The sequence below is a fragment of the Dysidea avara genome, chromosome 1 (genome assembly GCF_963678975.1).
Source record: "Dysidea avara chromosome 1, odDysAvar1.4, whole genome shotgun sequence".
In the NCBI taxonomy this organism is placed as follows: Eukaryota; Metazoa; Porifera; class Demospongiae; order Dictyoceratida; family Dysideidae; genus Dysidea; species Dysidea avara.
Window position 1 is genome coordinate 16,671,515 of NC_089272.1, and position 26,752 is coordinate 16,698,266.

At 38.7% G+C, this 26,752-nt stretch overlaps 2 protein-coding genes and 1 long non-coding RNA gene across 6 annotated transcripts; 2 read left to right on the forward strand and 1 right to left on the reverse strand.

Annotated features, from left to right (window-relative positions):
- The first annotated feature begins 15 nt into the window (after nt 1–15).
- Nucleotides 16–9,149, forward strand: LOC136257992 (carbohydrate sulfotransferase 15-like). The gene is made up of 2 exons (XM_066051293.1): nt 16–104; nt 7,569–9,149. Exon 2 carries the CDS (start codon nt 7,629–7,631, stop codon nt 9,069–9,071), a length of 1,443 nt encoding a protein of 480 aa, XP_065907365.1. The 5' UTR covers nt 16–104; nt 7,569–7,628; the 3' UTR covers nt 9,072–9,149.
- Nucleotides 9,150–9,314: 165 nt separating this feature from the next.
- On the reverse strand, nt 9,315–13,374 carry LOC136258025 (uncharacterized). Its single transcript, XR_010702519.1, has 3 exons — nt 13,023–13,374; nt 12,788–12,929; nt 9,315–9,487 (listed from the first exon to the last, which is right to left on the reverse strand). It is a non-coding gene; the product is annotated as an uncharacterized lncRNA (long non-coding RNA).
- Nucleotides 13,014–22,408, forward strand: LOC136257998 (2-Hydroxyacid oxidase 1-like). Of its 4 annotated transcripts, XM_066051301.1 has the most exons (8): nt 13,014–13,305; nt 16,611–16,762; nt 18,140–18,663; nt 18,716–18,874; nt 19,149–19,218; nt 19,755–19,781; nt 21,731–21,805; nt 22,229–22,408. In XM_066051301.1, the coding sequence occupies exons 1-8, from the start codon at nt 13,172–13,174 to the stop codon at nt 22,297–22,299; spliced, it is 1,212 nt and encodes a 403-aa protein (XP_065907373.1). In that variant the 5' UTR covers nt 13,014–13,171; the 3' UTR covers nt 22,300–22,408. The 4 variants fall into 4 exon arrangements, with proteins under 4 accessions (XP_065907373.1, XP_065907383.1, XP_065907378.1 ...); XM_066051311.1 differs by lacking the exon at nt 21,731–21,805; XM_066051306.1 differs by lacking the exon at nt 19,755–19,781.
- Nucleotides 22,409–26,752: the final 4,344 nt, after the last annotated feature.

The window sequence follows — 26,752 nt, forward strand, 5'->3', positions numbered from 1 at the left end:
CTAATTACTAACCGAGATTTATTGTGTTCTCGTCGATCCGCGTCGATCCGCGTCGATCACGCATTTCTGTTCTACCTAGGACAGCAGAGTGGACGTGATAGTTGGTATGTTATGTGCGTACATAAGTCTTAGGCAACACAATCATATAGAAGCGCTCTATCTGTCTTAGGCGGCTTCTGTATTTTTATTGTTTGTGAAAAAGAACACAGGAGGTATTATTGTCCCAGTAGAGACCATATACATGTATGGTGGCTGTTATAGTGAACTTACAGTTGCCAAGTAACACCTGTTATGTAAAGTGTTAATGTGAAGTTGTTAACATAGTATTGTGGGTTATAATTGCATAGATAATGAAACTGATCACATGTGCACATCTGCTACCTCAAACATCCTTACTCATTTTATAATCGTTTGAGTATGAGTAAGCCTTATTCACAATTATGTCATAGCGCAAAAATGGCGAAAGTAGGGCAAGTTATATAACCGGAATGGAACGGAATGGTCACTCTGATAACTCCACTGTCAAGCACACTAGGTAAGTTTTTGGTGAGTTCGAGGCGAGCTAGGGTTGGCCCGGCTTTGCTGGAACGCTCGCTCCAACCCAAACTCACTTTGAACTCACCAAAAACTTACCTTCATAATAAAAGACATCATTGTGCTTAATAGGCAAACCTAGGGTTAGGGTCAGGTTCAGCTTTGGTTTTTTCTTCACCTGATTTAGTCATTCCGTTCCGTTCCATTCCTGATTTTGGTTCCGGTTATTACAACTTGCCAGAAAGTAGTGGGGGTAGTTTGTACAGAGAGCTGTTGGAATGGATAACGTTTCGTGATGCTTCCACGAATAAAACTTTGGACCTCTGGTGAGACTTATTAATAATCTTTCTATGTAGGAGCACACATTTTCGCACCTCAGAAAATTCTTAGTTTTAAAAATGCAGACCTAGGACTTCTCAAGAAGCGCAAAAATGTATTCCCCTACATAGGAATGTAGTTAAGAAATCTCACCAGAGTTTTCTCCTTCATGGGGAACATCTCGAAACATTATCTCTTTCAATGGCTCTCTGTGGAAAATACCCCCTTGTCGTTTTTGCACTATGACGTAATTGCGGATGAGTGTCATAGTATTGTAATTTGATAAACCTTACTGGTGAATGTTACAGAGACAGGTGGAGTATCTTTTCTGTGTTTAATTCCTGGGAGTCAGTTTTGTGTGCACATTTAATGCTCGAAGATGTAGCCTACTATACTCACCGTGTTCTTTTGTTGTAAGGTGTGCTGTAATATATCTTTTGAACCATTTTTTAACGTTTATAATTCTACACTGCCCACAATAATCAACTCAAACATGCTTTCACAAAATGAATGGATTTATACTACTGAAAAGCAAGTCCCTCACAGAGATTATAAGGCTGTCAAACTGCCATACTTTAAAACTAAGATCCATTCCATGGGAAGTGAAACCAGGTTGGAACAGTACTAGTTGTTCCCTAAACATATGAGGCATGTTATTGTCCTTTGAAAAGCTTCACAAGTTAATATACAAAAGGTAGAGACAGGCACATAGTATTGTAGCTAGACAGTGATTTTTTGTTTGGTCTGGTATAACTCTGATTGTTGTGTGGGGACAATGATTGGTTAAAAATACGTAGCTTAACAAGGTGAAAATGATGCATGATAATAATTCCAACTAGCTCTGGCCTGCACATCATCTGGATTATTTGCAGCTTTTAATATTATTGGCATTTGTGGCATCTTAACCAATCAATGTCCCCGATATGACTCAGAACAGAGTTGAACCACCTCCCCCCGTACACTGTAAGTCATTTTGTGATCAGTGTATAGTCAAGGTCAAGGGTCAAGGCCACTAAATAGTACCTAGTCAACTTTGCTGGAGAATTGATAGCATTTTTTAAAGTTACAGAATGATATGCAAGTTTTAATTTTAGCAAAAAGATTTGCATTTCTATAGTTATTAAGTTTCTAGTTTTAATACATATATACCATATGTGTGCTGACAGCATCTGCCAAGAACACATTATTTGAAATCATAGTACAGTCATTGTGTAGTGTTAGCGAAATCATCGGTCATAATAAAATCGTAGATTGTTGGTGATCTGTATAATTATGTCGTACTTCCTTGTATTCATGTATACGATACTGATGTGTTGAAGTTAATGGAGTAATAGGACATCACTCAGTAGCCACTGTATTATATGCAACTATTGATTTGATTTAGCTGTTGACTTTGCCTTGACCTTTCCTAACCTTTTAGTTTTTGCTGTCTCTTAAACTCTCGTAATTTGTGTGTGTGCGTGTGTGTATGTATGCGTGTACGTGTGCGTGTGTGCGTGTGACCTACAAGTGATATGTCTAATGGCAGCACCCCTGACTTTGCCATGTGATGGAGGTCAGGAAGAGTCTGGTCTGGGGACTCCCTTGCATTGGCCTACAAGAGGGCTTTACATTGTGCATACACCATGCTTTGCACAAGGCAGACAAGTCTCTCTCCCTGTAATTGTCTATGGTCTATCCACCTTTCTCATTTTGCCTTGTAAATACGTATGTTACTCAACGTCCCTCGGTCAGGTGAGTTCTCTCAGTAAATTCAATGTGAGTTATTCAGTGTCCCCTGACTGGGTGGGTGTGTATCTTCCATGGAGAGTTGGGGTGGAAGTGATGATCTCAAGAGAGATGGTGACAAGCAGAAGTGTGTGTGTTGTGTGTGTGTGTGTGTGTGTGTGTGTGTGTGTGTGTGTGTGTGTGTGTGTGGGTGTGTGTGTGTGGGTGTGTGTGTATGTGTGTGTGTGTGTGTGTGTGTGTGTGTGTGTGTGTGTGTGTGTGTGTGTGTGTGTGTGTGTGTGTGTGTGTGTGTGTGTGTGTGTGTGTGTGTGTGTGTGTGTGTGTGTGCATGGGTGGGTGGGTGTGTATGTGCACTCACAAGTAGGTGTGTTAGTATGGAGTATTTTATACTACCAAATCCATCCACCTAGTCTTCGGATAATAGCCAGACCAATTGTTTAGAGCAGGCTAATGGGTTAACACAGTGCTTACATTAGTGTTGGCCGGGCAGTATGACAATTTTGATCCTGGTATTAACAGTATTGATTACAACCCCAGAGTACTGTTTTTTCATATACTACACAAGGTGTTACTTTAAAGGTGTGTAAAACTACAGGTAGCACTAGTTACATGTGGAGCATTCTATGTGTTGACAAGTATCTCATCAACCACCTGTTGTATGAAATGTATCTTCGATTTGAGGATGTACCTCCTTGAAATCAGGGCTCAACCCAGAATATTAACCTAGAGGGGGCAAAGTAAGTCGCTTTGAATTCTAGGGGGGTCTGGGGGCATGCTCCCCCAGGAAAATTTTGAAAATTCAGGTGTTAATATACTCAATTTTGGTGAAAATTTACTGTGATGCCATTGAATATTGACCATTGGATTATACAACTTTGGGATCAATTAAACCTTTCCATTTCTCAAGGCTTTAGGTATAAACCTGGGGGGCTGTGCCACAGGCTCCCACCCCCCCCCTAGATTAACCCCTGGAAATACCAAAATCGACCATCTATGTTAAAGTATTGTGAATGGGTCTAAATTGCTTCTACCAAATGTAAACAAATTCCCATAACATGTGCATGTATATATTCTTTTATCTACCACAACAAAACATACTTGTAAACTCCTCATGAGCAGAGGATAAGATGATATCGAGGTTTTTATTGATAGACCTTTTCTTCACTAATACCTTACAGTGTCATGTTGATTGCTTTATAATGCAACTTGATATGTTGTATTAGAATATGACTATTCTATTAGAGTGTTACATGTACTGTTAATCTGAACTACAAATGTAATATACATGTGACCCAGTCTGTCTGGGAAAACCGGTCTTATTGCCCACATCAGCAGATTGGATTTTTCACCCTGAACACAAAGCTACATGAATAGACTACCTAATTTCACAATCAAAATCAGCTAGACTTGAGTGGTCTAGTTTTGCTGGCTGCTTTTCCCAAGCCCAGTGGCGATGATCCGTACGTGCAGTGTAGAGCCTTAATGAAGCTCTGGTCAGACTGGGGGTGGCTGTACAGCTCCGTGGTGTTGAATAAATATCTCTGCTGTGAATTTCCTTTCATTTTAGCCAGTCTTGAGACCTGAATGGCCCATAACTTGGCCTAATTCATCTCTACACCTTCCTTTTCATTTTTTTGAACAGCCTCATGCCCTCCGTCTGGGGCCCCGCCTCCCTCCCCTTTAGGAGCTCGCCTGATACAGTCAACCGCGGTTTAAAAACTATCTAAAATGGTGGGAAACTTAGTTGTTGGCTACTTGCACAGTGGATGATCTGGAAGTTAAGGGATTGATGTAAAACGTGTGAAAATTTGGTACACATAGCTTCAACCATTGGCGAGCTACAACACACTAAATACTTAAAACTGGTGTTTCCCGATACTTTTAAATAGGCAATAAGACCGGTTTTCCCAGACTGGGTCACATATGATGGGTAGAATTTCCACTATAATGTACAGTGTGACATTGAACCCTTTACCAGGGATGTGCCCAGGTTTAGAACAATGGTAACTACAAGAGGTCCAAAAATGTAATACATGGGGTCTTTACTTTGTGTAATTCAGAGTTGATTTTATAGTGGTTGGTGAGTGGTAGTGGTGGCTATGGGAGTACTGGTTGATGCTGACCACTGTGGGCACATTCCTGCTTTACTATAAGGCCAATGGAAGCTACAAATGAAGGACAGGTCAGGCCATGTAATGCTATGGCCAGGGTCCCTGTTTGTTTTTTTCTGGAGTATGTCCTCTCCAGAAAAAGTAGCTCTGAGATGGCGTCTGGAAGTGTTTTCTGACAGAAACTGAAGTTTCTTTCAATTCTATTCAACAACAGCAGAATGTTTGTTCTATTAGAGTATATTTATTACCCGACTGTTCTATTAGAGTACAGATATCAGTTTGTATTTTTCAACCCTACTATGGCTATTGTCTTACTGACCATAGTACTTATAGTACACCAGCCTTCTATTAGACTATACAACAGCTCATTTAGAGATTTACTAAATCACATATATGGTCATGTTCACTTAGTCACCTGTGTGCCCTCAAGAAATTTTGTGTATGATAAAGAATTGTAACAACACAAAAGACACACTGAAGTACTGGTGTATATATGTGTCTTTCTATATCTTACTGCATCATTATGTGCTTCACTGACTGTTGAACAACTTGGACTTTAATTTGTCGGCCAGCGGCTGGTCGAGGAGCCGGCTAACGTTCGCTGACATGAATCATCAAGCAACGATCCCTTATTCTTGGGAGCAGAATTAAACTCTTTTATTTTTAATGCTTATCACTAATACTGTAGTACTCTTCTTTTCTGTGTTCCACAAATAATTCTGAACAAAACGCATCTACATAGCTGTAGCCATTACTCTAGTTACAGGTACCCACCCTTTGAATAAAAGTGACCAGATGAGCAAAAACCGGCCGTTTTTGCACATTCCTCAAATTCCATTTTATTGCATCTCTGTGATCTATTGTAACAAAGAGTGAACAGCCAAGTTTCAGCCTTTTGTGATCAATGGTCTTGGAGTTATAGCACTTGGCAGTTGGAACAGTGATAAACTCGATTTATACAGCAACAATATGGGAAATAAATTACAGGCACTTAGATAATCCATCATAACTCATGATTAAAACAAGCTGCGAAAATGGAACTTGGCTCAATGTGTGCACCATGAACTGGCAAATCAATCAAGGTATAGTGCTTTCCCTGTACTCTTCTGTGTTGACAAAGAAGAAGGCCATTTCAACTAAGAAATGACAACAGTGAACATTGTTTTTACCGCATTGTAAATAAATGCCCATAACTCACATATCCTTGCTGTGCAAACACGAAACCAAGATTTTCTTACTCTCCATATAAACAGGCAAATCCAGTGGTGTATAGGTTTTATTGATTTGAGCTCAATTTCAGTGCGTGATAAAGCGTACATTAACAATTTCATGTAGCACACGTATTTTTACTCAGTGTATTTCAATACAGTTTTATGGCAAAATAGAATTTTGCAAAAACGACTGGTTTTCGCTCAGTGGGTCACAAATACAGTGTATTTTTGTGGGCATCATAGAAACGTCAGGATGACTGTTCAGCCATTTTTCATTGTTCTTTCATCCCATACTCATGTCAAGGCTATAAAGATACGTAAATTAAACCATTGCATTGTATAATCTAAATAAGTTAGACACCGCGACTTATGGAACTAAGTAATTTAATAACCCCTCTGACCCTCTCGCTTTACTTGGGATGCTACAGCCTCGGGCCTTTGGGGTTACTAAATTGCTTAGTTCCCTTGGTCTTGGTGTCTAACTTTTATGTGTTTGAAGTGACCAAATATCTTGCTAAATGTTGTTACAGTACGTACTATAACAGTAAGGGTTTGTTTTTATTGGAGTGATTGATATGTATGTATGTATGTATGTATGTATGTATGTATGTATGTATGTATGTATGTATGTATGTATGTATGTATGTATGTATGTATGTATGTATGTATGTATGTATGTATGTATGTATGTATGTATGTATGTATGTATGTTTGTATGTATGTATGTATGTTTGTATGTATGTGTATTAATGAATGAGTTATGATTTATAGTGTGATTGATCTCAAGTTACTAGGGCTAGTTACCCAGAGCTCCAGTTACCACTGCTCTGTAGCTGTAATGTAAATATTCATCACCAAAATTAGTTCTGAAGTTTGCTTTTGGACCCACTGTGTCAGGTGTAAAGGTGATAGAATAATGTATTTTGTGGTGGCAGTCTTGTTAGGTATGTGAAAGGAAGGGGAAAATTACTTTGGTTGATTATGTATATACCCTGGGGTCATTTCATTCAAGTGTACTTATTGTACTACTAGTGTTTACAGAAGCTATTAAAGTGATTTTCATGTACAGACACATACAGTAGCTCTGTATTTTCAAATGAGATGACTTACATTGTAACTCCCTACTCCGACAAGTGATGTCCCTTGACAACGAATCTCTAATATTTTCTGATTTGGCTAAAATAGCATGTTGTGATTTTATTGGAAGCACGTGTCTCATTTTACGAAGTGTTACAATAGTAATAAATGTCCCATAGCATAGCAATAATGTGGTTGTTTAGCAATGGTTGCTAGGTAACCATTATTAAAGTAAATGTCACTAATGCCATAGCAAGGCTGCTAAGGCAGTGGTTGCTTAGTTTAAATACACTTTTGAATTTTTTGTTGCTTAGTAACAGTTACTATGGTTGTCAGATTAATTTGTAATAGAATTGCTGGCTTTAGTATACGAAATTCACTTGTAAACAGGAAGGAAATAGTACTTGGCTTTGCCTCACATTATTTTATTCTTTCTTGTTTACAATGCTCACACTATTGATCTCAATATAACAGCCAGCCATCTTATTACATATACTAATATATAGCATGCTAGCTTCTAGCTATAGTATGTGCCTTGATGTACAATAATGTCTAGTATATACTTATCTAGTGTTGTATTGTGGTATAGTTTGTGTAGATGTGAGCTCCATTTCATCACATCATTTTTTCACCTCACCATACGACAACTATGAGACTACCTGTTCGTTCCATCATAGTGGTATTTATACTAGTGAGTGTTGTGACATTTTGGACATGGCCGCAAACTGGGGACACTAAAGCTTTACAAGAGGACGAGGAGTTTGAAACTGTTTTGGAAAGAAGCAAAACTAAAAAGCGTAAAGGCTCTTACAGGTCGTTGTCGAGCAATGTTATTAAGAAAGATATCGATAAAGAATTTATAAGTGGTTCTGACTACAATCGCCTTATTCTTGATCATGGGTTCCCTGATTGTCATAATAGAACTCTTTTTAATGGGAATGCTGGCTACTCTTTGCCTGATGTTCTAAAAAAGGTGCGTGAGTTTGTCCCACCTCCTGCAGACTTTGTACCTGATTTAAAGAATCCATGTTGGTATGCTAATTATGACGATGCCAAGAAGGAAATAAATTGGAGGGCTAATTATTCGAATATAATTCACACACGTCAAGATGTTTCTCACCTCATCAAAAACACCAATGGCAAAAAGTCTTTATACTGTCTCCCTTATATGTATTTGTTGGGCTATCCCAAGTGTGGTACAACATCTCTTTTTGACTACTTCAAGAAACACCCTGAATTTGCAACTTTGTCTTCAAGAGGTTGTGGCTGGATAGGTACACATTCAAGTGGATTGGTGAAGGACCGTCGTGCAAATGTCAGGGCTATGTTACATTTGGTGGAACACTTTTATTTGGCGTCAAGTCAGGTGCACTTGAGCAGCATCAATGGTAATAGTAATGACATGATTATAGCTGACTTTAGTCCTGCCAGTAGCTGGAGACAAAGTGGATTTGAGCAAAACATGGATGGGTCAATGTGTGATCCTCCCTTGTTGATGAAGGAGATGCAACCAGATGCTAAGTTTGTTGTATTGATACGTGAACCGATCAGCCGACTTTATTCCGCCTTTTGGTTTTATGCATCAACTAAACTGAAGGAAAAATTGATAAAGAATAAGGGTCCCCAACTGTTTACTGAAGATGTGCACACCTTCTTTGATCGTTTGAAGCGCTGCAGTAAAGATGTTTCAATGTTGACATGTATAAGAGCAGCAAAGGATTTTCATCACCATTTTGAACGTGATGACCAACTTCTCACAGGTTTTTACCACCTTTATCTGTTGCCATGGTTGCAGGTGTTTCCTAGAGAGAACTTTCTTTTTATACGATCTGAAGACATGAAGGAGGATACTGAGAAAGCTTTGAAAGAAATATTTGAGTTTCTGGAAATGTCACCTTTACCGGACGACGTACTAAAAGACACTGTTAAGACAGTCTTACATAATCAGAAAATACTACATAGTAGTAATTCTAATCTTTTATTGTCACCGTCTACTAAACAACAGTTGAGAACTTACTTCAGACCATTTAATGAGAAACTTGCTGAACTCTTAGAAGATGACAAGTATTTGTGGGAAGATGTTGAGGACTAACTGTAATGTGTTATAACTTCATATGTTTGCACGATATGCTTTGTTTTCATTTCTAGAAATCTAACCATCCTGATTTAATTCTCATGAAGTAAAAATGTACTGTGCATGTGATCCAATGAACATGTGTGTATGTATTGTATTTGTTTAGATGCTGCAATACTTTTTTTTCAGCTAGGCTATGGAGAGAATTTGAAAGCAGTTTCATACCCTGAGTAAGGCTATTGGGAAATCGTATCTATTACAGCTGATATTTTATATGCATTATATATGGGCATGTTGGTTATGACTTCTGTAACATTTATACATGCCAGCTATTATACATGATTGGCAAACACCATAATTGTCACAGATAATAATTTATAATTTTATCATCATTCCACTTAACATCTCCTTTGGATCTCCATGATCATCTAGTGCTATAACATACGTATAATATGTCAATAAAAATATACGTAGGTACATACAAATATTCGCTACCAATTAATATCACAGTATCAGTGGTCAGAGTTAGGGGTAACACGTTACGTAATAATATAATATTACTTTTACAGTAATGAGTAATATAACGCGTTACATGACAAAGTAGCAAGTAATATGTAATGGTATTACATCTGGAAATTGTAACAAATGTAACGCGCTACTTCCTTTTAAGGTGCATTGTATTCAGGCACGTGATTGATTGCATTTTGGGTCCAGACAAGACTGGAGATAGCATTATAGGCCGCATGGACAAAGAATGATAGTGTATGGGGAGTGCCCTTCAGTGAGGCCAAGATACAACAACACAGTATGTATTTCTGGCTGAACTACACCAGAAAAACTCATGTCACTTGTAGTTGTAGGCTGGTAGCTTGTATTTAGAAGGTTGGACCATAGATTTTCGTGTACTCGAATATCTATGGTTGGACTTACTTTATAGTTTGTAATGACAAGTGTAATATGTAATATTATTACTAGTTACAGCCTTCAGAGTAGCGAATAATATGTAACTCCTTTCATTCTTCAGTAAGTAATATGTAACTGTAGCGCGCTACACTGATCGCGTAAGCCTGAGTGAGGTAATGAGTAATATGTAACTAGTTACATTTTTAGTGTAACGACCCCAACTCTGTCATGTACTAGAATATCAGACTGACAAGTGGGATATAACCACGGGCATAGCTAATTAGAAAAATTAGAATTAATTATGAAAAGTGAAAGATTCAGTGTAGTAGCTTTATGTGGTATTCGCAATTGTGCATGTACGTCAGGACATAGCTACATGCATGGTAGATAGCTGCAGTAATCAGTGTATAGTGACACATGTACATTGCCTAAATGGAAGATGAATCTGACCAAAAACACTGCCTCTGATTAGAACATGGAGATTCTGCTGCACTATGCCATGCCCTCATGAGTGCAGAGAATTTAATTTTTCAAACTTCCCAGGCCCAGTCCTCAGAGATGAAGGGGGAGATCAGTCACCAGTATGTAGCTTCAACGTAGCTACCTATATATGGCCAGAATTAAACTGCAAAGACATAGAGTATACCTCACTATTAAAGTGAAGTTGAAGCCCAAAATTTTTAGATAGTGATCTACTTGTTCAGTGCATGTATGAACTGCATGCATGCATGAGAACACAATTGTCATCACAGAGCTTAAAGTATGGGTATAAACTGTGTGAAAGGTTGTAATGTATATTGTATGCTACCATAACAATATAATGATTATTATGCTGCTAAATTTATAGCGTACTCCTTGTCAGTATTGGTGTCATTTAGCTAGCTAGTTGCCTACATGCACCTCATCCATAGGCGATTCTAAGGAGGGGCCAGGGGGACCATGCCCCCCTCCCTTCTGAAAAATAAGTTTTCAAACTTGGGGATATGTTTGAGTATAGACCCTTTTCAGCTGAGCTGCTGCCATAGCAACATCCGCCATCTTGGAGTACAAGCTGCCATAGCAACATCCACCACCTTGGAGTACAACCTGTTTTGCAACCCTGGTAGCATTGCTTTCTATAAGAGTAAAACAATACCCAGGAAGTAGAGCTGCTTCTTCTACATTCCACAGCAAAGGTCTACCTGGTTAAACGTACACTTTCTCCCACGCTACCAGGGTTTCAAAACGGGTTGTACTCCAAAATGGTGGATGTTGCTATGGCAGCAGCTTACCTGAAAAGGGTCTATAGATTGGCATTGTTTAAATAGGCTGTTTTCAAGCCTTCAAATTGCAAAAATCCTGCAGCTTGGGGGTTGCACCCCCAGACCTCCCTGAAATTCTGCCTTATATATTATAGCCATAAAACAATAGTCATGTTGTTCCCTACTTGCCCCCCTCCCCGTAGGTCAGGTCAAGGGGTCAGGTCTAGAATCGCCACCGAGGGGTTCTTCACTTCCAGAAATGTCGTCGATGATCGTGGAAATTTGGCAATTTTTATTAGAAATGTAGAAACTTTTGTTGGGAAGTCAGAAATATTAACTGAAATTTTAAATACATAAATCCATACGATTAAAATTTTTATAATGTTTGGCATTGAATTTTGATTATTTCATCAGTGTAAGTTATATTGCATGGATTTATATGTGAATATACATGAAGCCAGATGCAAGGAAGATGGGTCACTATCAATAAAAGACGTATAACGCCATCTAGATTATACGCACTAACATTTGTCCGTAACGTAATCTGCTTCGTAAATTTGTTGTATACTTTCGAACTGATTCGATGGCCACAGTGTAAGTCGTTTTGGTGTGTCCGTGGATTACTGGTGAGTGTTCTATTCAAATTCCTACCTCACCCCAACCGTGATAGAGTCACGACGGCTTACCAGACCACTAGTGAACCGTTCGGCTCGGCTTGACGGCTCGGCTTGAACCGTAGAATATACTATCTATGCTTGAACCCATGCTGAAACCATAATACAGTAGCCTAAGGCACAGAATATACTACAACTCAAGCTACAACTTCGTAGCACCCAAGACAGAAATTCGGAAATTTGGTGGAAAATTATCCAGAAATTAGAAATTTGTATTTGTATTTGTATTTACAAATACAAATACAAATTTGTATTTTAAGGATAAAGGCTTATGCCTGTACATCCATAAACAAAATTAATAATTATTATGTACTTAGCTATTCTAATTACTATACAAAATCAAATAAGCAATTACCGTAGTGTCTGTCCAGCAGTGTTTTAAAATCATTGACAGAGGGAGAATCAACAATAGATTGGGGTAATGAATTCCAGTCATTGATTACTCTGTTACTATAAAAATTAGATCTTGTATACGAATTAGTGTGATGTTTGAATAATTTCCTTGTGTGACCTCTTGTTACAGTAGAAGTGGATGGGGTAAATAAATGATTTTCTATATCATAACTGCCTTTGAGAATTTGGTACAAATATATCAAATCACCCCTTCGTCTACGGTGTTGTAAAGATGGTATGTTTAGATGTCTTAATCTGTCGTAGTATGATAAATGGTTGATAGATGGAATCATTCTGGTTGCTTTACGCTGTATTCTTTCAAGTTTTTGATTGTCAAGTGTGTAAGAAGGTCCCCATATGACATTGTTATATTCAACAATTGGGCGGACAAGTGTTTTATATAGTTTTACCATGACATCAGAGTCCTTACACTCAAATTCGTTGGGTTGGCAAATTTCCATATTTCGAAATTTCGTAGATGGATTTTGTATGTGAAGGACCCCCCGATCGCCACTGACCTCACCTTCTTCCTCCCACTGAAACCGACATTGAGTGGCTCATCAGTGTAGGTGCATTACATAGTTAGTCCTTCATTAAGCATTTTGATACAGTTTTGGCTCCAAAGAAGAGTATCATCACCATGATCATCACCGTGCGTTACGCAGCTGCAGTGTATTACATGTATTTTACTAATTACGCACATATTTCTTGCAATTACACACATATTTCTTGCAATTACAAATGTAAACTCCACTTACCCAGCGCAGATCAGTGCTAGAGGTCGATACTTGGGTCGATGTCAGAAGCGAGATTATAAGTAGGCGAGGAAGTGGGATCAGAAGCCAAGTCTCGAGCGAAGTGTATTGTATCTAATAACAGAGTAATCACTGTGTATCCGTCAAACAAAATGTTTAAGCCGGTTTGTTTGGCGGATTTCGAGGAGCACTTTTTGAAGTCACTGGACAGAAACGCTCGTGATTATTTCTCTTCTGGTGCAAACCAAGAACTAACTTTGAAAGATAACGTGGAAGCATTCAACAGGTTTGGCTAATCGTAGTCACAGAATCAGTAGACTCTAATAATATGTCTTCATGTCTCGCTTCATGTGCCACTCCAAATTGCGCTCCAAATACATCCTCTGTTTCGTCCCGTCATGGACTCAGGCGTATGTAATTGGAGCACAATGCACCTATCAATGTCAAGCCCCACCCCACCCAGTACGGGCTATGTGGGGCGTTAGGATGGGGATTTGAACTTAACTTGAATTTTGCCCCCAGGGGTGGGGAATTTGAACAAGCGCTGTATAGTAGCATAGATCCTTTACAGTAGTTTTATACTTGAAGCGCGAGAGAACACATGATAAAACCGCAGCACCTCGTGTACCTTTGTCACTGTGGCTTCTGTTTTTACAACACGTTGGTTGTCAAATCCTATCCCCACCTCATAGGGTGGGACTATGTGGGGATTTGACCTGATAATTCACCCCCAGGTAGGGGAATTTGACTTTCCACTTGATCAAATCCTCACCCTGGTGGGGCTTAACATTGATAGGTGCATAATTATTTGCATGTGGGCGGGGAGTTAATTTCCATTATTTCAGTATAAGATACTGATTGGCAGCTTTTCAAGCCATTATTTGCCTGGCACAACTATAAAAAGCTGCATAAAAGCATGCTTAGCTTGTTCCTTCCGTTTTAAGTTGCAAAATGTTTAAGTTTGTGCTGACTTTATAGCACTGCTGACACGTGAGCTGACACTGTTTCAAGATGGCTTTTACTGAGCCTGTACAGTATGCAAGAATAACCTGAAAATAATATGGAATCTTTAGAGCTGACAGTAACCAGATGTGGGTGGTGGACAGGAAACAGACCGCAGTGGCTTAAGAGGGGTTCCCCTCTGTTGTGGGTTATTAATTTGACATTCATATCCCCGGGACTATTGATGGCTAGGCAAAACAAAATATTGAGCTGACCTTCCCCTTAGAGTCAGCTCAGCATCTTGCTCGACCAGCATCTTGAGGATTGGGTGAGGGGTTGGGGGGAGAAGCTGGATCGGAGTATCAATTAGAGTTTGCCCCGAATGGGCATTCCCTGCACATTGCTATGACACAATATAGGCATGTGTATCAGACCACTATTTACTGTTGTCAATAGCATTCCTTAAATGTATTGGCTGAATTCAAGATGAAAGGAACTTGGCCAAATCAAACTGCAGGAAAATATTTGACTTGGCATAATCTCCTCATCAAGGAATACATTCTTGGCAAGAAACTTCTTAGAAAGTTCTTAAATTTTGATTGCTGTAGCACAGACAACTATGTTTGTCGTTGTATGGAGTCTATAATCTTTCATCTCTCAATAGTCTGATATTTGAGTATGGATAAAGACAGCAACTCTGATTAGATGGTTTAGTTCTTCATACTAATAAACAGTGGGGTGGTTACTTTAACAAAACTGTTCTTAACTGTTTTATTGGAGTGTATGACTGCACTATTAGTGTATCTCAGTCTCTAAAGGTGGTAGAGCTCTAGCCCTTCTAGTTTCCCATGTTACTTTGTGCTAGCAATTTGTTTTGTGACAGATTTTATATATTACACATAGACACATGCAAGCTACACCAAAATATTGCTTAAGCTGCCTAGAATAACACTATGAAAAATTTCAAAAAGGAGAGGGGTGGGGCATCAGCTCCCACCCTAAATGTTTTCTCTACCCTTTCCTCCTTCAACTTGTCTGTCCTATACTGCCCATGTTACTCTCTCAGTGTTCATTACAAGGTGGACATGTGACTACAGTGCTCCCTCGATTATCCAACCCCCTTGGGACCAAGATGTGTTCAGATAATCAAAAAGTTCTGATAATCAAAGCCCATACATTTACTGTATAGCCGGAAATTTTTTGAGGGACGGAACTTTTTGCGGGTAATCACAGCTTTGTGAAAATATAATCGTGAAATGTTTAAGGATACATACACATAGCTATTACTTAAGTGAAATGTTTTCTAGTGTTTCGTTAGTTTTAAAAACCCAAAAATCGTATTTTACACAATTTCATGAAAGTTTCATCCCTCAAAAGTTTCCAGCTATACAGTGTATACTAGGACTGTGTGATAATGGAAAAACCTATATCTCGATAAGTTTTGATAACGGAACCCATTTTATCATGATAAATGATATTATCTCAATAAGAAAATATTGTCATAGAGTACTTATACAAACACAGTTTTGTGTAATAATAATTGTTTACTCTTCACTTTTTCAGCATTACCACAGCTATATTGTGACCTTACTCATAAGAATACAATCTGCCTGCTTTTAATATGCAATAGTCACAGATATCTTCAGATATCGATAATAGAAAATTTATTATCTTTATCACGATAATGTCATAGGTATCATGATAATCAGGTTGTCGTTATTATTGTACAGTTCTAGTATATATATACAGAGCCCAGTTCAAATACTCTAATAGAACATACTTCTGAGACAAAATACTCTAATAGAGCAGTCATTTCCACTGTTTAGATAACCAAGTGTTTGGATAATTGAGGTTTGGATAATCAGGGGAACACTGTACTGCTCCACGGTTTATTTGTACTGAAGCAAGAAGCAGGATGTACAATGCAGTGTGTTGTTTGAATCTGAAATGATATACCATAAAAGCAGTGAAATGGTTTGTTATTGAATAAAGACAAAAGGTGTCCATGTGTAAAGGATGTAGTGAACACTTGACCTGCAAAAGTTTATAATAAAAACTACCTCACATTTTTTGAGGTAGTACTAGGATGGTATTGTGGCAGGCCATCTCTTTTAGTGTACACTGGGACAATTTATATAAACAAATACTGATGGATTAGGTAAACTACCTGATGGCATTGGGTCAAAATAGCTACCAAACTCAATCTCAGGAAGCTAATTTTTTAATTTCTTAGTGACAATGTCCCCAGACCCTTAGAAAGTTCATGCTTCTCATTTCACAGAGTGTGCTTTGTACACTGCAGAGTGACTTCTACCAGTTGTATGCCCAAACTCCTGTATCTCTCTCCCTGGAGAGGGGAGGGGTAGAGGATAAGTGCTGATCCATGTAATATGCTTTGGACTTATTCATGAATTATATTACAGTATTGAGTCAATTATCTGAATGTTGTGCAACCAAAATGTCAACACCAAAATGACTGTTCAAGTAGATACTGTAAATGGTATGTGGTATATTAGAATATACATGTGTCTGCTCTAATAGACTAATTTAAAACAAAAGTATTGCTATTAAAATAATCTTCATTCATTATGAGATAGGTACTGATTTTGTGTATTTCAATTATGAGGACATCAAATTGACAATGTATAGGTATCGACTCAGACCAAGAATGTTAAGAGATGTTTCAAATGTTAACATGAAGACTACTATTATGGGAAATGAGATAGACTTTCCCATTGGTATTGCTCCTACTGGTGTACAGAAGATGGCCCATCCTGAAGGGGAAGTGGCAACCGCCAGAGGTACGTAAACTGCAAGTAGTTTTTATTTGTACCGTTTTTACGTACCAATGTATAAGTTTTCATAAGATGACACTACATATTGAAGTTATTTCTTTGTAAGTTTTATTTTATAGTTGCAACATGTGCCACAAGTTATCTGCCTGATATGTCTACCCGAGAGCTGAGGGTAGACATGCCAGGTAGATCACGAGTATATACATGTTACAACTATTATGTGGCACTTTAAAGTAATTTTTAAGCCTTTGAAATTACTTTTAACTTGAATGCCTTTGATGTAGTTGAGAGTTCCTTTGATGTGGTCTGGTATGAGCCTTTGAAGTGGCTGAACATATAATTATAGTTACTGTATCAGTTGCAGCCTCACAATACTTTCATGGTGCCTTGACAGTATACAACCTGCTACAAATTTTTAATGGAATTTTCTACTACCTAACTGCCTGACTGATGCCTTCAGACAAGCGTAAATAACAGCTAAGGTTATGGGCTTGATTTTTTCACTGTTCAGTGTTGCTTCAATGTGCCTTTTAGCATATCGCAGTGTGTACATTCAACACATGGACTTACTGTTGTCTTCCTTTGTGTCTCGTTTATCTTTTTTGCTGATAGCACAAGGTGTTGATTTGAGGTAGCACTGCATGATGGCTTCCCTACATTTGTAACGGGAAAGTTTTCCGTTGTGACTGGATTGACTGCAGAGGTCCTTCTTGCACTGTTCTTTGTTTGTAATGCTGTGTAACGAGCTGAACATATCTGAAAATAAAGCACAATGGCCACTTCACTATTTCAGTAATTGACAGTTGCTGTGTGTATTCAGATGAAAACAATAAGCCTGACACCGTTCTTTTTTCTAATGTGGTATGTGCAGGTTCACCAGTCATAATAATGTTACAAAAAAAGTAAATACAGGAATTTTAAGCTTGATTAGGGAATAAATGTAAGGGAGGTCACCTGCAACTAAAGCTGTACTGGTGGACAGCTTGTCCCTATTTCCCATGATTGAATTAGAGATTAATGTCCAATACAGTGAAACCTGTCTAATCAGGTCAGGTCACCTGTCTAAACTGGCCATTATAAAAGTCCTTAACTGTGTTGTTTGTGTACAAAGTGACCTGCCTAGTGCAACCACCTGCTTAATAAGGTCAGTAAATTTTGGCTCAAAGGTGACCGGAATAGACAGGTTTCACTGTAGTACATCTTCAGGTGTAGGTGATATCCCTTATTTCATTACTTTTCATTTCTAATCGAACTTAAATTTCCTTGTAGTGCCCTAACCAGAGGGCGTTACCTAGGCATAATGCCACACAGGGTGATATCATATACATCAAAGAATTCCTTTGATCTTCCCACACAGTGTTACATGTGATACTTATTGTACAGCCGCCTCATCAATGAACACTTGTATGATACTGAGCACATGGTCCACAACTTCCATAGAAGAAGTAGCACAAGCTAATGGTAGTGGACTAAGATGGTTTCAACTGTATGTCTTCAAGGACAAGTCAGTAACAGTGGATCTTGTTCAGAGAGCTGAAATGGCTGGTTATAAGGCAATAGTGATCACTGTAGACACATCCAGAGTGGGTAAAAAACTGGCTGATGATAGAAACAGATTTAATTTACTAAGTCATTTACATCGTGTCAATGCTACTACTGATACTTTGGATAATACTCAAAGTTCACAAGAGGCACAAGAATCTTTTGTATATAAGTCTACACGAACAATGCTAGACCCCAAGTTAACATGGGATACTATCACATGGATGAAGAGCTTTACTAAACTACCAGTGATAGTGAAGGGTATTCTCACTGGTGAGGATGCCAAGTTGGCTGTACAACATGGAGTGGATGGAATAATAGTGTCCAATCATGGTGGTAGGCAATTAGATGGAGTGTTAGCAGCTGTACGTTGTGTTTAATTAGTAGTATATTTACCATTGTATGGTTCACATACAGATTGATGTACTGGGAGAAGTAGTGGAGGCAGTAGAGGGTAGGGTAGAGGTATATCTTGATGGAGGAGTAAGACAAGGTACTGATGTGTTAAAGGCATTAGCACTTGGAGCTAAAGCAGTGTTCATTGGTCGACCAGTACTATGGGGACTAGCTTATCAGGTGAGTACAGTGAATATTGTGTTGCTATTATGGGATGCTATCCATCCATCAAAACAGTATTTTGTATGCATTATACAAAATTTATATTTAAAGACCTGTTTTATTCATCCATTATTATATTACAGTATTGGAAATGCCTAAATGCTCTAATTGAGCAATCGCTTTTAGTAGTCAGATTGCTGATGGATTGTTGATTGTTGTTGTTGTTTATGGTATTATTTGTGTTCATGAAATTACATCCATAGCTAACTTGTACATACATTGTATGGTTTAGGGACAAACTGGTGTGGAGGAGGTACTGAGAATCATAAAAGAAGAATTCAAACTTGCAATGGCTCTCTCTGGTAAGTATATGCTTACTTGATTAACACATAATGATATAGCTATAGGATTAATAGGAGTACCTTGTGACTGTTGTACCTTGTGATTAATGTTCCTTATGAACATGACAAGCCTACAGTAACGATTACTTTGCTGTTGTGGTATATGGTTTAAATGTTTCTGTTCACCTGAGCAATGACTGACAAATAGACACCCATCTTTTTCTCTACTACTCAGGGCCGCCCACGGGGGGGGGGGGGGGGGAGGGGGGGGGAACTGGGGAATTTTTCCCTGGGCCCCAGGATGCCCTGGCCCCTTGAATGCCTGTTTAAAAGATCGATATACTCTAATAGAGCAGTCACAGTATTCTTTCTTCTTTTTTTTGTCTTCAGAATCAAAACTTCCTTGCCCCTGGGGCCCCACTTTAACTCTTTGCCCTGGGCCCCTTAATTTCTCTGGGCAGCCCTGCTACTACTGCATAGGCATTGATTTGCAGCAACATGTGAATATGGCTTCAATGGCAGCTAGCTGTCATGAGAACTGTTTGTATTTTCTGTAGTGACTGGATTGTTTGCAATATGGATACGTACGTATATATGATTGCTTGATTGTACTGTTCTTTGTTTGTGATGCTGTATAATGGTAGAACATGCATGAAAACAAAACAGAATGGCCACTTCACTTCTCACTCTACAGTGCTCCCTCAATTATCTGACCCCCGTGGGACCAATACATGTTCAGATCAAATAATCAAAGTTCATTCATTTATATACAGCACCATGTTTAAATACTCTAATAGAACATACATTTTACTACAAAATACTCTAATAGAGCAGTCATTTCTACTATTTGAATAACCAAGTGTTTGGATAATTGAGGGAGCACCGTAATTGATAGTCAGGGCACACATTTAGTAGCAATTTCCATAGTGACTGGGTTGATTGTAGAGGAGCTTCTTGTATTGTTTGTGCTCAATTGATTTTTATAATATGCCTGGCTGGCACCATTCTTTCCTTTGACGCTGGTTCACCAATCATGCAAACTGAAAAGTAAATAAACAAGTGTAAGGAAACATTATGTGACTGAAGTAGCCACTAGTATAGCTGCAGGTGTAGATAACCTCTGTTGTTCCATTGCTTTTATGTCTATATGTACATGTGATCCCTACTCAATTATGCAATTTCTAAGTTTTCCTTTTTATTCACAAATGTGACCCAAAACTGGTCTTATCGCCCATGTGTCAGCAGATTCGATTTTTCACCAAGAACACAAAGCTACATGAATAAAGTATCTAATTTCACAATCAAATCAGCTAGACTTGAGTGGTCTACTTTTGCTGGCTGCTTTTCCCAAGCCCAGTGGCGATCTGTACATGCGGTGTGGGCCTTAATGGAGCTCTGGTCAGCCTGGGGATGGCTGTGTGTGGCTGTACAACTCCGTGGTGTTGAATTAAGATATATCTGCTGTGAATTTCCTTTCATTTTAACCCATTTTGAGACCTGAATGGCCCATAACTTCATCCCTACGCCTTCCTTTTCAATTTTTAAAACAGCCACACGCCCTCCTTCTGGGCCCTTGCCTCCCTCGCCTTTTGGAGCTCGCCTGATACAGTTAACTACGGTTTTAAAACTATTTAAAATGGAGGGAAAGTTAGCTGTTGGCTACTTGCACAGTGGATGCTCTGGAAGGTAAGGAATTGGTGTAAAACGTGTGAAACTTTGGTAAACATATCTTTAACCATTGGTGAGCTACAAAACACTAAACACTTAAAACTGGCATTTCTCGATACTTTAAAATAGGCAATTAGACCAGTTTTCCCACAAATTGTGATTGAATTTTGGAAAGAACAAATTGCACATTAGAAGTTTCAAGATAAATGGTTTTAAAGGATTCAAGTCAGCATGACTTGCCAAGGATAGCAAGCACACACATGAAATTTACACAAGAGATGCATCATTTCATACCACTTCTAGTACTGTAGCTACAGGGCTGTGCTGGCTTCCTTGTAGCTGATATGCAGCAAAATCAACAGAAAATCGTTCGGTCAACATTATCAGGCCATCCACCAGTAACGCACTGATTCTTACCAAGTCAGGCCCTTCACAAGGTCTGAAACTGCCATTTGAGCTCTCCAAAAGGCATCTGTTAAAACCAGCCTCAAGTGGTTTGAGTAGTACCGAGGGTCAAAGCTAGTACTACAATAGTGTAGCTATCCACTGGTGGTGTTAGTTGATTTTGCCTAATGTGTGATTTGGATCGGTTTTGTAAGATCTGGTCACAATTTATTTATATTTAATTGTGTAAGGTACTACATATTTATACATATGTATGTAACTTTAAACGTGCATGAAAGTTAAATCCATTTAAGAACTGAGATGTTTAAGAGCTACTGCACTACACTGCAAGTTCGCTTTATAATTCATAAGTTGTCATTCCAAAGAAGCATGAGTCCTGAAGAGCTTTCACATTGCTGAATTTCACTGCATGAGTGCCAGTGATTGTTCTAATAGAGGAATAACTGTTCTAATTATATAGGAGTCTACATTCTGCTCACTATAGCTAAAAGCACATCTGCACCACAAGTGTTGCATACATGTGATACATATATACGTAAGTTTGTAGTGCTGTATGGCATATATGCACAGCAATTCAAAATGTTAGAGCATATACATTAAGGCCAGGCAAACTTGATTACTTGTTTCTCATCCACAAAAATTCAGATTTCCATGTGGGCTGGAGATAATTTTTCATTATTCATTATTAAAGAAAATACTCCAAATCAAGCTGTCTGTTACTATATATAGGTTATAGCTATAGCCTTTTAAGAACTACTACTTATGTTTTACCACCATTTCTGAGGAGCAAGTAACATTTGCTGTGCTGTAAAATGATAGCCAGTCTTCTTAGCATCAAAGTATGTGTGCACATGATTGATAACAGCAATAATGAAATGGTAGGCGGTGAGGGATGAGGAACACTTAATCAAGTTTGCCTGCATGGCCTAACGCAAAGGGAATGTGTTTTCTTTTTTAGGATGTGCAAAAGTTACTGACATTCAACTATCACTACTTGCCTTTGAGAAGAGATACAGTTCTAAATTGTGACGTGTAACTGAATCACATTATATTCTGTACTATAATATCTATCTATATGTAAGTATTTGTATAGCCAAAGTAATAGTGGAATAAAAAGCAATGTACCAACATTAAATCATCACAGAGGTTATTGACTATAACAGTTATAGTGACACAGCATTCAGTATTATAGAGCTGTGCATGATGGTTTTCACTGTATATAGGTGTAGCAAGATAAGGAGTACTGACCCGTATGTGTAAAATTGCCTACATCAGTATAGATTCAGAACACTCACCATTGCATGGGGAATGCCCCCATAGAAATTTTTCTTAGAATAATTTCACTGCACGTTTCCATGACATTTCTTTAATGAAATTTGAATGAAATAATAGAATTGTCATAATTCATATATCATATTACCTGACTAGAATAAGGCACATTCCTTTTTTTTAATTGAACTATGACAATTCCATTTATGTTTATGTAAAAATTAGACAGTCTGTACATTCTCTGTACCTATAGTGGCTTTAAATTCCAACACTAGTAACATCTCTTCTATCAGGCCAGCTACATGCAGGTGTGACATGTTGAAATGTACAATTCACATTGTGTGTGCATGCCTATACAGGTAATAGCTAACATGAAATGGGAGGGAAGAGCTAGGTCACAATGTTGTTCAGTGTAGCATAATATTGTGAAGTGGTTGAGGATAAGAAGCTATTGACAGCAAATGGAGCTGAAAAGATTTTCTTATAATATACTAGTGATAACACGTCTTCTCGACTTAATGAATTCTGAAGGAGGTATTAGTCATGCACAAAGATAAAGTGACTGCACGGTGACCAGCTTGCAGAATTTGTGTCCTCGTCACAATCCTACAGTAATAATACACATGCAGTATAGATTAAGTTTCAACATTGGCCTGTGACTGTGTCTGGTCTTGTTAAGAAAATTATCAGACACCATCACATTTAACCAAGAGGCATTTCACCTCACAAATAATGACTTACTCAAATAGTAGCAGCCCTGAAGGATATCCCAAAACTATGGTCTCACACTCTCTGTCTCATATGCATATGCATGCAGCACTAGTAGCATTTAGCTATATAAGTGTCTCTTAATGCATGCCACTAGCTACATGTCTGACAAATACACATAAAGTTGGCGGTAGCCCATACACCTGCAATTGTACAGTTAAAAATTCAAGTGCCACCAACTAGCTAGATTTGTAATACTGAATTTCTTGTGGTTGAGTGTTCATAGCTACCTGTATAGTGTATAGCTGATTCCGGCTGGCTTAAATAAATTGGTAAAATACGTGCTTGTATTTCCTGTATCATCAGTGATAACACCGGCAGTGGTTGTACCTAGGGACAGTTTTGAGTATCGTGATGTGCAATCATATTGAGGATTGATCACATCAGATTCTGCTGTTAGAGAATGCAAGCCAGTTTTGGTTTGAGTTGTACTTTTGCAGTCACTGGACAGAATCACTCGCAATATTTTTACTTCTGGTGTCAAGTACTGCCAACCAAGAACAAATGGGTATTGGTAAAACCGGGAGGGGAGCAGGAGATTGCTTGGTAACACCGGGTGCAGGGAGATCACGTGCACAACACTACAAGCAAGTGTTGTTTTTGCACTAAAGATGGTTTATTGATGCAGAAGAGGATCCATGCCGGCAAATAGTCACCCTCCCCTCAAACATGATGCAGGCTCGGGTATTGCAATACTTTCTACAAAAATAGAGCAGTTAACCACTCTAACAGCAATAGAATGGTCTCGTATTTTATGTCTAAAATGCCAGTAGCTATACAGTCGATTTATTTGTATAATAAACAAAGTGAAAATGGTCTAAAAGTATTGCCTTAGACTTTCTAAAATTTGAAAATCATGCATTGCTGGATGGGCATCGTGTACCCAGAGTGTCACCTCATCATTGCCTGACTCACATGCACACATTGCTACAAGTTTTCATAGACTCTTTGACCTTCTCCACCTCTGTTAAACTTTATTCAAAATTTCTTGGGAAAATTTTCATTTTGGTGCCTGTGGGAATGTCCCCATACACATACCACAAAATGATGCATGCTGTAGTAGTAATGCTATGAACACTATTCTAAGTCCATTCCATTAATATTGTCACTGTTGTCCTTCTCATACTATGGCTTGTTCCACTTGATGATATCACCTCAGGGGCGGATCCAGGGGGGGGGGGGGGGGGGGCTTTGGGGGCTGAAGCCCCCCCCCCCCCCCCCCCTTCATATTTAGGCTTTGCTTGATCAATATGCTGAGTATTATAATGAAATTTTGTCTTAGCATAATTATATGATCACTAATAATACAAATACTTATAAAACCACCTTATAAACATCTTTCCAAGGTATTATCAGTGGATTTATGCTAAAGTTTATGTAACAACGACCTGGATCAGCATTGGAGGTGTACAAGATCGAGATACTCTAATAGAGCAGTCAGCTAACTACTCTAATAGAACATTCACTGGAACATGTAGTTGGTTCTGTTATGGAATTTTTCCAAATCTGCCTGCACCTATACATATATACAATGAAGTGCATTGGTTTGTTTAAAGGGCTTCATTCATCCACTTGTGTAGTTAATATATATGGCAATACTTAATTCAGGTACACAATTTTCATTGAAAATGCTCTCAGATTCAATCTTGTATTGTTCAAATTTCAAAATTTTCCACGTTCAACATTATATTATTCTAACATGCACGTATTCGGTGTTGTGCAATTGTGAGAGGGGTGCATCGTGTACTTGGTTGTCTGTACCTACCCAAGCATTTTGATTAGCAAAATGCTTTAGAAAGCCATACCTATAATCTAAAGGCAGTATATGAAATATCTACAGGCAGAAAATATTATGAATTTTATGTGGAAATGTTTCCAAATTGCAGTATTTTAGCATCTATTTTTCAAAAATTTCCTGGGGGGGGGGGGGGGGGGGGGGGCATGCCCCCAGACCCCCCTAGTTCCAGCATGCATGCGAAGCATGCTGGGAAGTGCGCTTTGCACACCTCTACCCAACAGATTAGTACCTTGAGTTAGCCCCCCCCTTTTATAAATCCTAGATCCGCCCCTGCACCTGGCAACATCTTATTCTTTATAATCAAATCCACCAAATATCTGATGAATTTGACTTGCTCAATGTTTCCTAACTTTGGAAAACCATTCTTTTGACACATTAGTCAATTTTTCTCTTCTGTAGCTAAAAATGAGACTGCATGGGTATTTAGTTATCTAGCTATGTTGTGTTAAAAATTTAGCTTGGCATCTTGAAGAGTTCCAGAGGTATATGGCCAATGTATAGGCCAATGATGCATACAATTCAATTGTTATTGTTCTGCTGATTTGCTATTCATAGTGTTCCCTCGATTGTGATGATGACTATAGCTACATCATTAACTATCAAAAATAGTCAAATGTACTCCATTGCTTTATATTATTGTTGATCATCCAACGTTCTTCATCATTGTTGCAATTTACCACTATAATCTTTGAGTTTGATCATTGTATTGGGCAGACAGACAGACTGCATATGCATGGCTGATGCAGAGGGGGGGGGGGGGGGGGGGGGTAAAAACTCATGAGAAAGTTACACCTGAAAACAACAGCAGCTCTTTACATATAATGCTCTGATCAATCATAATAATCTCTACTACTGTACGATTATTTACATGCTGTCAGACTCAACTACATTAACACTTGTTTATGTAGTGAACAAATTTGGGCTATAATTTTTTTTGTAGGTAAGTAAATGCTAGAGGTACATGAGATATTTACAAGCTATACAACCACAAAGATAATAATATAAAACACTTAAACAGTGGGCAGAGAGGCAAACTGCCCAGTCCTGGGATGATGGTATTGTTGCCATTACAGAAGCAGCATTGCCCCGTTGAACATCAATGGCAACCTTCTGAATCAAAAATTGGGTGGCCCTATTATCACCAGACTGTTCCATTACCCGGGAACCTATCTGCCTCACTAATGAACATGCACATGATCCCCAAGCACCCAGAGTCTCAAGTGACATAAAGGGGAGAAGTGAAATGATGGAATCAGAGAATACTTTCTGAACTGAACTTAGCTGACTCTGCAGAGTTTGCCAGCCGGCTGGCACCACTTGCAGAAGTAGATAAATTAGATGGGGCCAGGGTGTCTGAACAGGTAAAGTCCCAGAGCAAGGGTAAGTCCCGTGACCAAGGAATCATTGACATGCCACCTGGCCTCTTACCATCATTACGACACACACCGATTGGCTCCAAAACAGCAGGTACACCTCTAGACACCAGAGCACGACGAATAGTTTGATTCGCTGCAGCGTGCCGAGGAATACGGCCTCCACTACGCTTGCAAGACAAACCGTGAGTTCCAAAAAACATCAACTTTACTGCCACAAACACACGTATGCTCGACAACGATGGGAACACCAAGACGTAGACCAAGAGCAATC